Source organism: Mastacembelus armatus, chromosome 19 (assembly GCF_900324485.2).
Source record: "Mastacembelus armatus chromosome 19, fMasArm1.2, whole genome shotgun sequence".
In the NCBI taxonomy this organism is placed as follows: domain Eukaryota; kingdom Metazoa; phylum Chordata; class Actinopteri; order Synbranchiformes; family Mastacembelidae; genus Mastacembelus; species Mastacembelus armatus.
Genome location: NC_046651.1, coordinates 14756629 through 14771590, shown reverse-complemented (window position 1 = coordinate 14771590; position 14962 = coordinate 14756629). Strand labels below are relative to the sequence as shown.

The 14962-nt window shown below is 41.6% G+C and overlaps 1 protein-coding gene across 3 annotated transcripts in view; it reads right to left on the bottom strand.

The window, feature by feature from the left end:
- Positions 1 to 509: 509 nt before the first annotated feature.
- Positions 510 to 14962, bottom strand: part of nrxn1a (neurexin 1a) — a 51404-nt gene continuing 36951 nt past the window's right edge. For all 3 annotated transcript variants that reach the window (XM_026315231.1, XM_026315229.1, XM_026315232.1), the window contains 7 exons: positions 13925 to 14044; positions 12992 to 13173; positions 11660 to 11831; positions 10604 to 10693; positions 9208 to 9518; positions 3728 to 3806; positions 510 to 3061 (listed from right to left, as the gene is read on the bottom strand). In XM_026315231.1, coding sequence (XP_026171016.1) covers positions 2760 to 3061; positions 3728 to 3806; positions 9208 to 9518; positions 10604 to 10693; positions 11660 to 11831; positions 12992 to 13173; positions 13925 to 14044 — 1256 coding nt within the window. In that variant the 3' untranslated portion in view covers positions 510 to 2759. The remainder of the gene's footprint in view (positions 3062 to 3727; positions 3807 to 9207; positions 9519 to 10603; positions 10694 to 11659; positions 11832 to 12991; positions 13174 to 13924; positions 14045 to 14962) is intronic.

The following is a 14962-nucleotide window of genomic DNA, read 5'->3' as shown; positions in this document are numbered from 1 at the left end:
TAAGAAAAGGCGCTGCTTTCCTTACTTTGATAAAAGAGAGGTACGAGGGAATGGGAGAGATACGAGAGAATCTGTAATGTGGATATCATTTGTTAGAAGCAGAAAGTTAAAGGAATATTCCCACATTTAACTAAATTTAGCATGAAGACTGTAAACAACTAGGGGAAACAACCAGCATGATTTATTTGTTATAACTCGTGGTTATTTTCTTGATTAAACCCAAGATGTCTCAGAATGAAATAATATTCAGTCCACTATCTCAGAAGACAAAACAGAAAAAGATTCCAAAAACCATCACACAAATTCACTCCAGACTCACTTGGGTAATATTTTATTTACTCATTAATCTTCAAAACTATTTTTCATAATAAATTTCCACTTTATGTTCATCAAAGAACCGTAACAATAAAAATAAAAGTAAATACTGTAGAAAAATTGTACATATAGAAAATAAACATGGTTAATGAACACCTAGATGTAGAATCTCATTGGTTGAGACCCCTCTTGTTTCAGATGGCAACACAAAAGAGACAGAGGGAAAAGAAAGCGATAAGATACGGAGGAACTGGGAGGACAGATAGGGAAACATACTAAACAAGAGAAAACAAGGCAAGAAAAGGAGGTCAAATAGGCCAGTTAAAGATGTCAAGAATAAGGGAATATGTTAATTTTGACATTATACTTTGAAATCCCACAGAGTACTTTTCATGTCCTTTCTCACCCTTGTCGGTTTTGCATGCATCTGCCTAGTTGGTTACATTGCTTGGAAGAACTGAAGGGGCTTGTTCATGTCATGGCACTGTTTGTATTGATATATCATGGGGCTACAATTCTTGAGCTGTAGCGGGCTCAGACACTGCAAAAGTCAATGAAAGGATAATTATACTATAGCCCATGGGAAACTCATCTGTTTGTCCCACATTGGTCATGTCATGAGTATCGATAAACCAGTCAACCAATAGCATCAAGGCAAAAGGACGCAAAGACAAAGAGAGAAAAGGGAGAGTCAATGAAATCAAAGCAACTCAAACTGTCATACAGACAATGGCATCATGAGCTTGACTTTTCTATCTATTAGCAACATATGGTAACATTTACTTTGTTCTGTTTTTGATTCTTTTCCTCGGCTGGTTTTTGCTATAAAAGGTGGTTGGTTAGAGTAGGTATAGTGGGCGTGGCCTAGAAGACATCAGGCTAGAAAACAGGATGTGGCCTGTGGTGGGCGCACACATCCACAGTTACACTGCAACCTGCAACATCCTCCTCCTCGTCTTGTCCCCACAAACAAATGTACCACCTCTGGACTTAGTGGGACACGCCACCACTCCACAGCGCACCTCAGAGACCCAGGCATGCAGCACACTCGAGATGGTCACACTTTGTCAATGAGGATTTAAACTGAGTCATTTCAGAGATTAAATCATTGTTGAACCCCACAGACTGAAAAACATTTGAAGTGCGTATTTAGGAATACTTCAAGCCAAAGTGGTAAGTTTATGATGGTAGTGCATCATGGTGTAACCTCTGGAGTTTCAACGCGGTATAAATCACACGGAGTAAGATAATTCACGTGCAATAAGACCCCCCCCCCCAAAGAGTCTGTACTGCCCAAATGTTCTTCATATTCATCATTATCATTGCCATAACAATTATCATCATGGTCTTTGTCGTTTTTACTCATCTCCTTTGTCTCCTCGTACAGTCTTCAGTGTCAGTTATGGAGATATGGTGGGCCTTTAGCATTGCAGGTACGTGTATGTCTGCATGTGTACATTGTTTATATTTTTCTGTGGACATGTGTGCTGTATATATGTGTGTGACACCTCAGTCATGCTTGACTGGTGTCTGTAGGTAGCATCTGAAGTCTCAAGTATCCTGTCCAGGAAAATATCTCTCAGTTTTCTGCTGATTCCACCTTTGTGATTTACAGGGCGCAGTAAAACATCAGCTCTGTAGTAACAACCACAGCCCATCCATTATATTAACAGCACCAGCCCTGCCTCATCCTATTCACTCGTAATTCATTGTTACTATGGCTACACCCTGATTTCCTGTCCTCTTGCTGGGAATTAGACTTGGACTGTTGGTGTGCTTGTTTTTTCGGCATCCTCAGCGCTTCATTGGGTCCCGTCTGCTAACAGGGAGGAAGGCCAAGAAGGTCGGAGTAGACACTTGTCTTGGTGTTTTTTCGTCATCTTTGTTCTTGTGCTGTGTCTCTTGCTCAACACACTGCCATGCTCTTTGCTTAAAAGTTTTACTTGACCTCTGCGAGTCCATCTGGAGAGGTACTACTGTGGCAGGGGAACGACTGGTCTTTTTATCTGGCTGGCCCCAAAATGGTTCTTAACTGGGAATTGAACTGGTGCTTTCTAAATCATTTGGAATGGTGTTTATGTTCATAAAACACGCCTCTGTCAGAGGCTCTTCTCATTGGTAAATACTGTACAATAAGGGTCCATGCCCTCAGGCCAGTCTGGGTGCTTGTATGTAAGTATGTATGTATGTATGTATGTATGTATGTATGTATGTATGTGTGTGTGTTTGTGCTTATATGTTAGTGTGAGTTTGTGCTTGAATGTGTATGTTTGTGCTTGTCAGCATGTGTGCAGGTGTGATTATTGGAGAGTAAACATTAACATCAGCATGTCTATGTCAGTGTGCATGTGTGTATTGTTTTTGAGAATATATCTATTTATGTACATATACCATTATATATAAAGGCGTATGTGTATATGTTTGTGTGTTGGACATCTTCCACCTCAGACGTAGTACTCCTTGTCTTTGTTCTTCTTGTTCTTGGAGATTTTGGCGATGCCCAGCGGCTTGTCCTTGGCACTGCCGTTGGGTTGTGTGGCTGAGTTGCTGATGTAGTTCCGGCTCTCGTCCACATGGTAGGAGCCTTCGTCGCGGTTGCGATACTTATACATGGCATAAAGGAGGATGAGAATGCAGAGGGCGGCGGCGGCCACGATGCCCACCACCATGCCTGTGGTGCTGCTGCTCTCTCGCACCACCTCAGATGGACCTGGGAACACCTTCACCTCCGGCAGGGGAGGACGGGCTGTTGGGGGAGGGAAGAGGAATGAGATATTACATTACAGTTTATAGCATGCATTATTAATTTGGATTACATGTCAAGATGGTGGGTGGAGAGCTGAAGCAAGTAGATACAATGCATCATCCTGATGAGCTATTTGACATGTAGTTTGCATAATGTTACAAGCTGGCAAGCGAAGGCTGCATATTATCACATAATGTGTAAACAGATTACATTACACCATGTTGAGAGGAGGACCAGAGCACAGGTGCACATTATATCAATTTTTATGACATACAGTTAACATTTGACAGTTTATGACAGACAGGCAGTGAGGGCTGCAGTATGGTAACACATTACACCATATTAAGTGGTCATTGGTAAACAAATTTCCATATTAATTCATTTGGCTGCACAGACATGGGGCAATGGAAAAGAAATTAGGAAAAGGAATAAACAATAAAGAAAAGCAAAACTAGGTATATTGGAAGGTGAGGAGAGGGAATGAAAGAACAGAAAGAATGGAGACTGAGATGGGGGAGTGGACGAAGTATTTTAGAGATGCCTGAAGGCAGAAACCAAAAGTGGAAATGAAAAATTTATTGTAGGGAGGGACACAGCAGTCTACAGTGGGTGTGGAGGACACATGGAAAAAATAAGCAGTATGGTGCATTTTTGGATGGTTCTTACCTGAACTGGGGTCACAGGGGTCAATGTCTTCATCGTCGCTGGGACACTCAGCTGAAGCCACCAGCAGATCATCTGCCGACTACAGAGAAAGAGGATCCATAAAGAATTAGCATCATAAACACACCCATATACAGACCATCATTCATCTACAATCTTTTCAAGAGCCTGAAGTTCACATCCCTTAGGTTTATTTTCTACATGTGAGCACACAGTGCCATCCACCTGTTTTCCAGTTTGTCACAAACACCTTTGTCTGTTAAAGCCCTGAGCAATGGCAGAGTTTCATGGAGAGAAGAAGAAATGAGGAGGGAAGAGGAAAATATAGAATTTTTTTTCAATATCACAAGGGGACAAACAGTTATCGTCATCTTCTCTTGGACGCGCCCCTTCTTTTTCTCCACTGGCCTTTCTATCTTCCACACCTCCCTGTTCTCTACACTCCACCTGATATTGCCAAGCATTAATATGTGATTGAGAATGCGCAGCGTGAAGACAAAGAAAAATTTGACCAGTTTTCATCAAATACTTCACCAAAGCACTTGTGGGTCATTAAAATCTCTTTAATTTCACACCTCTCAATAAACAGCATGCCAGCGATCCACTTATATTCCACCTCTAACCTACATTAACGAACTAATAGCTCTACAACTGCAATTTCTCTGTGCTTCGCTCCATCTCTATGGAAAAGGCGCCCTTTTCCACTTCATTCCTACTCCTCCTGTTGCCATGGCAACTCTAAGTTCAGAGTTAAAAATGATGGGGAATAAAAAAGGCACTGTGCACCCTCAGTGGGGACCAATGCATTGATTTGCCATTCCAGCCAGAGTGTGGGGAACAGAGAGAGAAAGAGGGAGAGCGTGAGGGAAAGATAGATGGGTGGATAAAAGGAATTGTAGGAGCAAGTGATTCAGGAGAAAGAGAGAGAAACGAAGACGGACTGGGAGGCGGAGGACTTCAAAGAGCTGCGGTCTTTACTTAACACCCTGCTAATGTGCTTCACATATTCATGAACTACTGTTAAACATCGCCCGCCTTGACGCTTTGGCATGAGAAATGTGAGCGTGTGTGTGTAATAGCGTGTGTGTGTAATAGCGTGTGTGCAGGTGTGTGTGTTTTAACCACACTGGGCGTTCAATGCCAGTACTAAATTAAAATTGGATTGTGATGCATTGCAGTAGATGTTAGTAACCCACAGAATAAAGGAGAGGGGAGAGAGAGGCAGAGCTATAAAAAAGAACTCGAGAGGCAGATTACAACCAGAACCTAAACCAAATCAAAGTACTAAGTGGTCAATGACCTGAAATTATGCAATATTTCAAGAAGAAAGTCATTAAGCTGTTTATATCCTTGCTTTTTCTGTTTTCTTGCTTCTTTGTCTTTGTAACAAAACCGATTACATGAGGTTAGAGAAATAACCAGTTGGTTTATTCATCTGAAAATGCCTGCACTGGCCTGGGTGTGTATGGTTTGGTAACCAGTCTGCTGTGGGTTAGTTTGGCCTGAAAGATCTATTTCGTTATTGATGCTTGACTCTGACTCCTTCCTTCACTGCCTTTCCAATCAGTTCTGCCCACTGGGCTGTCAAATGCTGCTAGGGTGAGCTTAGTCTCTGGAATTCGGCCAGTCAATAAACCTCTGTGCCAGGATCCAAATAACACAAGAACCAATCAGCCACTAGGAAACACATCACCCCTGACATCTGTCACCAATCAATGTCGAGCCACCATGCTTGATTATTGATCTAGAGATACCTATGCACCCTCCACAGGCACCTGTTGTGAATCCTGATTTCAGCTAAAACAAAAGCAGATAAATAAATTTAACAAGGCCCCTCCTCTGATCTGTGACATCACCCTGTCAGCTGACCACCCCGTTCAAATGGGAAGGTGCCAATTGGACTATTGATCCACCTATCACATGGGAGACAATGAACACAAGGAAAACTAGAGACATGCCAAACACATCAATTAACCATAGAACTTTATAGAAGATGTACTAAAAATATTTGGATCCATGAAACCTTTGCTCCCTCAACCACCCTCCATCACATGCTCCTTCTGTCCCTCCCTCTTTGTCCCCATCCCTTCATAGTCTATCAATAGAACATGCTGACATAACGGAGGACACAGATGCACAATGATAGGAGGGGGAAAAGAGATACAAGATGGGAGTGAAAGAAAGTGAGAGACAATAAAGACAAAGATGTCTGCATGCTGAAAGAGCAAAATCTCTACCTGAGCAGCCGAACAGTGCCACCGGCCGTCCATGCCTCCCTGACTGCCTAGTTCACACATAGTAGCTGCACTCTGTCCTCACACACTCTTGCAGAAGATTCAACAGCTTGACTACTACTCTCACAACTGGAAATCACACACACATACACACACAAGCTCTATAATATACAAACATGCTCCACTGGTCTATTTCTATTTAGACACATCTACACAGACGCACAAGCATACACCAAATCAGGCTGAAGTTGGCAGGCTGATGAAGAGATCCTGACGAGAGAGGAGAGAAACTAGCTCCACTACTGCAGATGGTGAGATAGACTCATACACCGCCTGCATTAACAGCCTATCACTGGAGCTCAACCACAGAGAGAGGGAGGGGGGTGATGGGTAAATATGGAAAGATAGAGAGGGAGCGAGAGCACAGGAGTGAGAGGAGAGGAAAAGAGAAAAGTGAGCAGGGGAGGAGGGAGAAAGTGTGTCTAGAAGATGGATAGCAAGGAGAAGAAAGGTAAGGGGAAGAAAAAGATGTGAGAGATATGGGGAGAGAGCAAAAATAAGCAAATAAGAGATAAATGTTCAGAGGACTTGTGGAAGCGTCTGGATCAGCTGATTACTGATAGCCTACTGGGTATCAATCTGAACCTCAGTTTTTTTTTGTCAGCTTTCTCATCATACACAGGTACACACATACACATAAACACAAACACACCCAAACAAGACACCAAACATCAAACCCAAACTCTGGCTCTGTGACTCAGAGCTGCCTCTAGCAAAAACACTCACACTCACATACAATTCCTCACTCTCTTCTTCTTGCTGGTGCTCAGCTGTCATGCATTATTAATCCATTCCACTTTTCAACATGCAAAAAAATTTTTTAATATACTGTGAACTTCAGTAGGGAGCACATAACACATTTTTACTACACAAAGTAATGATGGTAGGAGTAAACCCATGGGGCGACTTAGGCAGATCCACTTCAACAACTTGGGGTGTGCATGAGAAATTGTTAAATTGCTTGGACCCGTAACACCTCTGGAAGACACCTCTTACTGCCCCTATTCTGATGCAATGTGCTGCAATTCAAGCCTATTGTTCTCAATGGATTTGAGCATTTGTGTGTGTGTGTGTGTGAGTGAGTGCGTTCTGTGTTCATCACATGTATGCGCTGGTTAAGGCCAGGTTGTGTTGCCAGGCAACACTAGGCGGCCTCAATGGAGAAGCTGTAGATTGTTCTTAAACAAAATAGACAAACACACACACACAAACACCAGAGTTTGGGGGCTGGCAGGAGTGATTCAACTTACACAGATGGGCAAACACGCACACTGCAGTATGTTCAGCATATAGCTGGTCTGACCTAGTTCCTATACAGTGGTACTGACTCCAGTGCACTACTCTGCATCCCACATTTTGCACTAACAGCAACACATCATGGAGCGGGTTTAAAACATATACATATAAAAACTAAGGGATTGAAAGGTAAGATATGAAAACAAGCTCCTGTGACAGCACTGTCACTCTGCAGCACTATCCTTCAGCTCTCATATCCATTATTGATGCCTGAGGCTTAGCTCACAGCTCTCTGCGTTCTATTATTTATGTCTGAAACAGCTGGCGCTTTATACACAGAGTACCTATTCTCTGTGGGAGTCTGGATGAGAGAGAGAAAGGAAGCAGCGGGTAGTGGGGCTCACTATCTCCATGGCAACTTGTATCATTGGGAAAAAAAATCTTTTTCAGTGCAGCAGGCAGGCACAGGCAGGTTTTATAACACAAGAACTGCAGTGCACACAGACGCCCACAAAGAGCCTGACAACATCTCAGTAGTGATCTAGACAATACAGAAAAAGAGTCTAGGGTGGACCTGCTGATAATGTATCCTCTGACATTACCACTGACTCTGCAGGTGCATCCACTTTAAAGATGCCTCAATAACAGTTATGTGTTTCTATTGTAGAGTCCCATTTGCATCAGTTTACTAGACGCATATTATGGAATAGCTATTACAGCCTCCATTAACACAAACATTTCTCCTCCTGTAATTTAGTGGGTAGGGACCACTTAGTCGAGAATTTGCTATCTAATCCATTTGTGTCAATGAGCTGTAGCAGAGATGAAATGTTTTTGAGTCTGTTCTGTTTTTTTTCTATTTGATAGTCAGTAGGGAGACAGACAAGTAACAAGGAGAATATCAAGTATGACACACAACAAAGTTTCCCCCTGTGTGCATGTGTGTGTGAACAGTGGATGCTGTAGTCATGTCATGTGCACTAACCACCAGGCGGCTGCTTGACTCTGCTCGATAAAGGACACCTAAATTTTGACATGGAATATATTGCAGAGCAAATACAACCCTATTAAACACTTAACACAAAGCTCAAAAATGCACAGTGCTTTCTAAAAGAAGCAAAGAGATATGTTAATTGTATTTTATCACAGTATGTTTTCTTAAGATTTTTGAAGCACATGAGTGAACTTTCAGATATCTGGTGTCTGGTATTGTAAATCAGTGACTGAAGCAGTGTTTAGTCTTCATGCTCCATAGAGCTGTGACACCTTTCCCAATGATGTAAGACTTGCCTTGACTTCACCTATCTTTAAATTCAATCTTTGAAGTTGGAGCATCCTAGCAGCCCGGTGCTCTAGGAGCCTGACCTTGTCACTGTTCAAGTGTGGCTGGGTACCTTTGGTGCATGCCAAATTTTGCTAATAATAGACTCAAATGCCTAAAAAATCAGTTCCCCTCTTTCTTTCACTGAATGTTGAGAATTCATCATTATCTACTTTGTGCTTAGATCCTGAAATAACTTCTATCTCTATTTCCATCTAAGCTCTTTCTTACTTTAATTATAATGAGGGCAATGTCTTATGCTGTACTTAATGTTAGTAATGTACAACACTCTGAACTGTGTGCAACATAAATAATCTTTCTTTGTCTTGGGTGGAGTTTAAAACATTCTAACTTCTTCTGACATACTGTATCTTTCCATCCTCTAGTTGATTTCTGAGCTACTGGCTTGGTAATCCTCTTACTGAGCTTGATAAGAAACTTATCAAGGTAATTGAACACTTTTTAATTACCCATTGTCACAGCAAAGGATGATGGCAGTGGGGTGATTGGACATTTATGTACAAGATATCTGGGGAATTACATTTGCGCAGTGGATCTGTTTTAGAACACACAAGCACAGATTTAATTGGTTGTCTATACAAACACTTTCACAGAAAAACCTGCTCTCTGACCTGCTGTGTGGCACCCTGTTTCCTGTTGGTGGCTGTGGTGGTTGTGATGTCACTTATGGAGGGGGCGGAGTCAGAGCGGTTTCCTCCAGCTGCAGCACTGGACTGTGGGGTAATGGAGGAGGACGGCATGTCGCCGACTAGTCGCGCACTGCCCTCCACTCTGATGTGCGGGTGCCCCTCAGCAGCCATGTTGAGAATACGGAGCCCGTTGTAGTAGAGGCCAGATAGCTGACCCTGGAACATGCCTGCACCTCGCTCACCTCCACCAACACGCACCGTCGTCTGGCTGTTGAAAATGGTCAGCTGGCGACCTATTCGCACACACAAACACACCCACGCCAAAAGCCCACAGGCACACCAAGAAGAAAGGTGGACAGACACACGCAAATACAGTCACACACACATACATACCAGTGGTCACATACATGCATACATACACACACAAGAGTGTCTGAGTGTTACACAATCCACCACCCCCAAACCATGGTGAGAGGATGGGATAGATTAAGCATGGCAGAGCAAATCGAAGCCGTGGAGAACTGTGGAGAGGCTGAGACTGAGAAAGATACGAGTGAGAACAGAAGACGGGAAATAAGCAGAAGAAGAGGAAGGGAACAGGGTGAAGAGACTGAGAAGTTGAGGAGGAGAATGAAGAGGCAAAGAACAGAAGGAGGAGGAAGAGGTAGCAGATGAGAGGAGTCAGAGGGCCCTGCAAAGACAGGCCTGACAGATGGTTGCTATGGTGATGGCTGTGCGGCACGACATCGTATTTGAAGGAGCAACAGACAGGCAGACAGAGAGACAGAGATCTAGAGAACTGTTGTAACAGCCCTATGAAGCATGCACAGGTTATAAGCTCTAGCACTGCTCACTGTTAAAGGGACTAGAGGCTAATTTAAGGACCTCTGCTGAAGTTTAGGAGGAAAACTTTTACATTTTTTCAAAAAGCATTGCTCTATTAGTCATTTCAAATTTACATAATTCTTACATGTCACAATACTTTGCATGTACTTTAAATTTATTACAAAATTGTTTTTCAAGATATAATCTTTAGTAAATGCTTTATTGTTTACAATTTGATAATAACAAAATTATTTACCAGTCTTAATAAAGCATCTTTTATCAGTACTTCTTTTCTATTATCTGATTTATTCACATTTAAATCTCTCCATCGTCCCTTTAACCTGATATTATCAGATACACACTAACAAGATACGTTCACAGGCACTACAGTTTACACAGTATTACACACTACAGCTGCCCAACTTTTAAATACTTAGTTATGGATTTAGATTTTTAGATGTTAGTTGATGGTGCACAATATAGTATATTCAACTGGCTTCAAATTCTATTTTTTAAGCTCAAAGTTTTAAGGAATTTTAATCAGGGTTTTTACCTTTGTCGAGTAGCCATTCGTCAACTACTCGACCGAGCCGATAGGGGATTCGCTGTCTGGCGATGGCCAGGCGCTCGTTATCAATGTTGCCTTTAATTTAGAGATGAAAACACAGTAGTAATTACGCACATCCAAACGTGGTACAGGAGCTGGATACAAAAAGAACAGCAATGAAAAGAAAGTAATGGTCTGCTCATTGTTAGCATGTCACTGCGTTAAGGTAAGCTCGATGTGCTAAGAGAAGAGAAGCAGATTTCACTATGTTTCCAGTGAGCGGACTTTTACTCTCTGTTCATTGGGTTTAATTTAAAGAGACATTTCAGGGGTTAACATCTGCAAGAGCACAGGGAAATAATGTTACAGCTGCCACATACTGTCTAAATGACTGACTGAGTTTAGAGTTACATACAGGAAGAACCCTCAGACACACCTCACAACAACTAACATTTAGCATTTTAGCTATCAGCTGCCTAAAGCCTGGACCTCATTGTGTTAAAGAGCACTACCTAATATTACCACTTTAAATATAAAAACCAACAAATGTAAAAACAAAGACTATGTTCAACAAAATACACTTTTTCTTTTTCTTATTTTTTTCTCTCTAGTTAAACATTTAACTCAAAATATGACAAGTTTTTAAATTATTGTTTGTCAAGAATGCACCAACTGTTATTATTTTCTTTTATGGTGAGAAAAACAACTGACACCTGAATTGAATATTTTCATAAATTACCTTTAACACTATTTAACAGGCCTAACATAACATAGCTAGCTAGTATACAAGCTATTGTAATAACTACCTCATTTTATGTTTTAAAAAGTCATGTTTCATATCAGATCACACATATTTCATTTCAAACACAATAACATAAAACAAAGCTGCAATTATATTTCTCAATCTCATTGTTTGAATATAGACATTGACAGGAACATTAATGTGATTCATCAATCAGGACGTGGGTTGGTTTGCACTAAGGTGTAGCTAGCTGCACCCCAGGATGGGCAGTGCCATGGTGGGTCAGTGCGTTGGGTTTATGTGTGGCGGGCAGGGCCTACCTGAGGGGTAGCGCTCTATGACTGGCAGGTCGTCCAGTTGGAGGGTTGCATTGCCTCCGCTGCGGGTGAACCGAATTACATGGTACTTCCCATCGTTGACAAACTTGGAGCTCTCCTCAATGTTGATGTCATCAGTGCCAACATTAAACACTACTCTAATGTTGCCCTTGTCCTGAGGATGAGGGAAGACATATACAAAAATATGTAAGGAATAAAATGTCTGTAAGGGCCTAGTTTATTGCAAATTATGCTTGTTGCCATGCACCACCTGTTTTTTTATTATAAGGGACAGCACCACTGATTTTACACATCCAAGTCTGTTTTATACTGTACGTGTTGAAAAGTTGTAAGAAGCTTTAGCTTTTTGTGGCTGCAGAGACAGCTGCATGAAGTCTGACACTGTAAGTTGCCCCAGGTGGTTGGGCATTGGTTGGATCTGAAGACTACAAGTTTGAAAATAAAAAACTCTGGGACTGTGGCATTAGCAAGAACTGACTCTACCAGCCTGTAGGCCTCGTGCCTCATCTGTCTGTGTAGCTAGTAGCCGGAGGCTGCATTTGCCAATACATAAGCATAACACACCCTTTCTGACTGATCTGTCATGGCCAAGTTGCACTGTGTAGGACAATGTAGGTGCTACTTTTCAAATGTGTGCAATGCTAGAGCACTATTTGAACCATTTAGACCATTTAGACCAGGTCTCTCCTTGATCTGTCCAAACTTTAAACTTTCAGTATGTGAGTAGTTCTGTGCCTGCTTGTGTGACATATCTTAAGTAATTGCAAACAGTGGCCAGCTGTAAAACTGAAAACCTGGAATGTACTAGAACTCATGCTTGGTTAAGATGCTGACTTTTCACTTATGCAAATACAAAACATGTCCGAATGGAGCTCAGATGCTTCTTTGATTTAGCTTCAATTCTACATAGTAAACAAAAGGGAATGATCAACCACACAGTGTTATGGTTACAGCCAGCTGACAAAAACACATTTTTAAGAGCTGAGAGCAGTAATTACAGCAGGTAATAGTATGCAGGCCTGCTGTATAGGCAGTATTTTCTATGTGATGCTTTAATGAAAAGATATGACATTTAATATTTATTTTAATGACCACTAATGCTGACCAGTCTCTCTTTTGAAATTAACCACTAATTGAGATCCTACAGCAAGTGTGGCTACTGGGACAATTACCTTATATCTCATGAGATTTTCCGGTTAAATAAAGTAAATACATAAAGCATGTTTATCTGAATATAAATTCTGTTGGTAAGAGAAAATTGATAAATAACTTCAGGTACACATTTTCTGTGTGAATATGAGTATGTGTACTTACGATCTGCAGCTGAAGGTAATCGCCCAGTCCAGACGCACTGTCCACCCTGAGAAGAATGGCGTGTTTCTGTTGGGTGCTGAACCCGAGGGCCAGCCGGTCTGCCCTGGTGCTGGGACGTTCATTAGGGGGCCACGTGTAAACCACCAGGCCTCCATCACGGCCAAAGATATAAGTGGTCCCAGCTGGTCCGCACAGATAAAAAGTATAATTGCAAACATGATAGTGCTATCTATCACCAGAAATTCCCTACTGCAGATGGTACCACTGCCTATTTGTTTTCTAAAGGTTTAATACACAAGGGGCATTTTAGAAAATAATAATAAAAAACCTTAAAATGTCACAGATGACTGGCTTTCCACTTTCTGCTTGTTCCTCCTACAGACTGAAAAATCATTTTTTTCTCAATACAACTGCACAATTGACTCATACAAATAACAATTCGTAATTGCTTGACTCACTGGTTGACTGCAAAACCATTATGTATCCTTCTGAGCATAATTTAGTGTCTAAAGCCAGAAAACGTAAATGTGATATTATTAAATGTTCAAGAGAGAGACTTTGACATTGGTACTGTTTTTGTGCTACATCACAATCAACAGTTGACAGTGCCCTCACGTGGTGGCTTTCCTAAAATACACACAAAAATGCTTTGATTCAGTATTTATAACCAAATCATCCAAGTGCAACACACAGAGACAATAGGACAAAGGAAATAGTGTGTAGAACATCTATAAATGCATGTTTAACCCTAATGCTCCCTGATCTTTATACCCAAAACGACACCTACTAGTATTAGTAGTAGTATTCAGGGGTCACCATTACAATACTATTTTGATTGGATGGATCTAAATGCCGATCCTGCACTGCATACAAAACAAAGGCTTAAAGGTTCTGCCATCCACCCAGGTCTGAGATAGATTATAAACGACTCACCATCATTGCATAGCGGCCCTGCATACGAAGTCATGCTGCAGTCACAGGTGAAGCCCTCCCACTGCTGTAAACAAACTCCTTGATTTGAACATGAATCCTCTTGACAGGTAGTACTAGGACCTGCAGTGAGAGATGGGTTGAAATGAGAGGGTGTACGAATTAAAAGAAGATAAACAGACATTTCTTGAGCCTAGTGTGTTCACAAACAATATGCCTGTACAGTATGGTTATTTTTAGTCTGTATTATCTTTGAAAGATTTTGCAGTTGTGTTGGCTGTCTAGACTGTTGTACTGCAATGATGTTATGATTAGTAGTATTAGTAAACAAGTCATTGCGAGACTATGATATTATGGATAGGCTTACATTCTTAAACAGAAGATGCTAGATTATGCATATGAAATGAAGTGAGGCCAAACTGAAATCTGTGTCACTGGGTGAAAGAGCCAAATGTTGACAACATGCAGGTGGTGAGGCCAGATGAATGGAAAAAGGACAGGAGGAGGATTTAAACATATTAGGGCAGAGTTATGTTTAAAGTCCTTCATCTCAATACTCTTTCTTCAGCTGTGTGTAAATACTCACTCTGCCTCGTGCTAAAACCACACAGAAGGAGAAGGGCGAAGCTCTAAACTTAGTTCTCTCATTTTGCACTTCTAACATGAAGCATGGAGGAAAGGGTGTGAAATGATTCACAAATGAAGTTTTGAAGTAAGTTTGGGAGGTAGGAGGGGTTAGAAAGCATGCTACTTGGCCACCTGGGTAGTGGAGCTGTGGTCAAGTCAAGCAGTGGTAATGTTACTAGTATGATGAAGTCACTATGGTGGCTTGGAGAGGACAGGTCACCTCTGACCTTTGACTCTGGATCACTGGGATCCACACAACACTGGACATCACTGGGTAGTTTCAACACACCCACCCACACACACACCCACACACATACAGAACACACACCCACACACATACACACATTTTGCCACCCTCACATGTCTCACATGCACACACAAAGCTATATACCTTGCAAGTCAGCTTTCATCAAT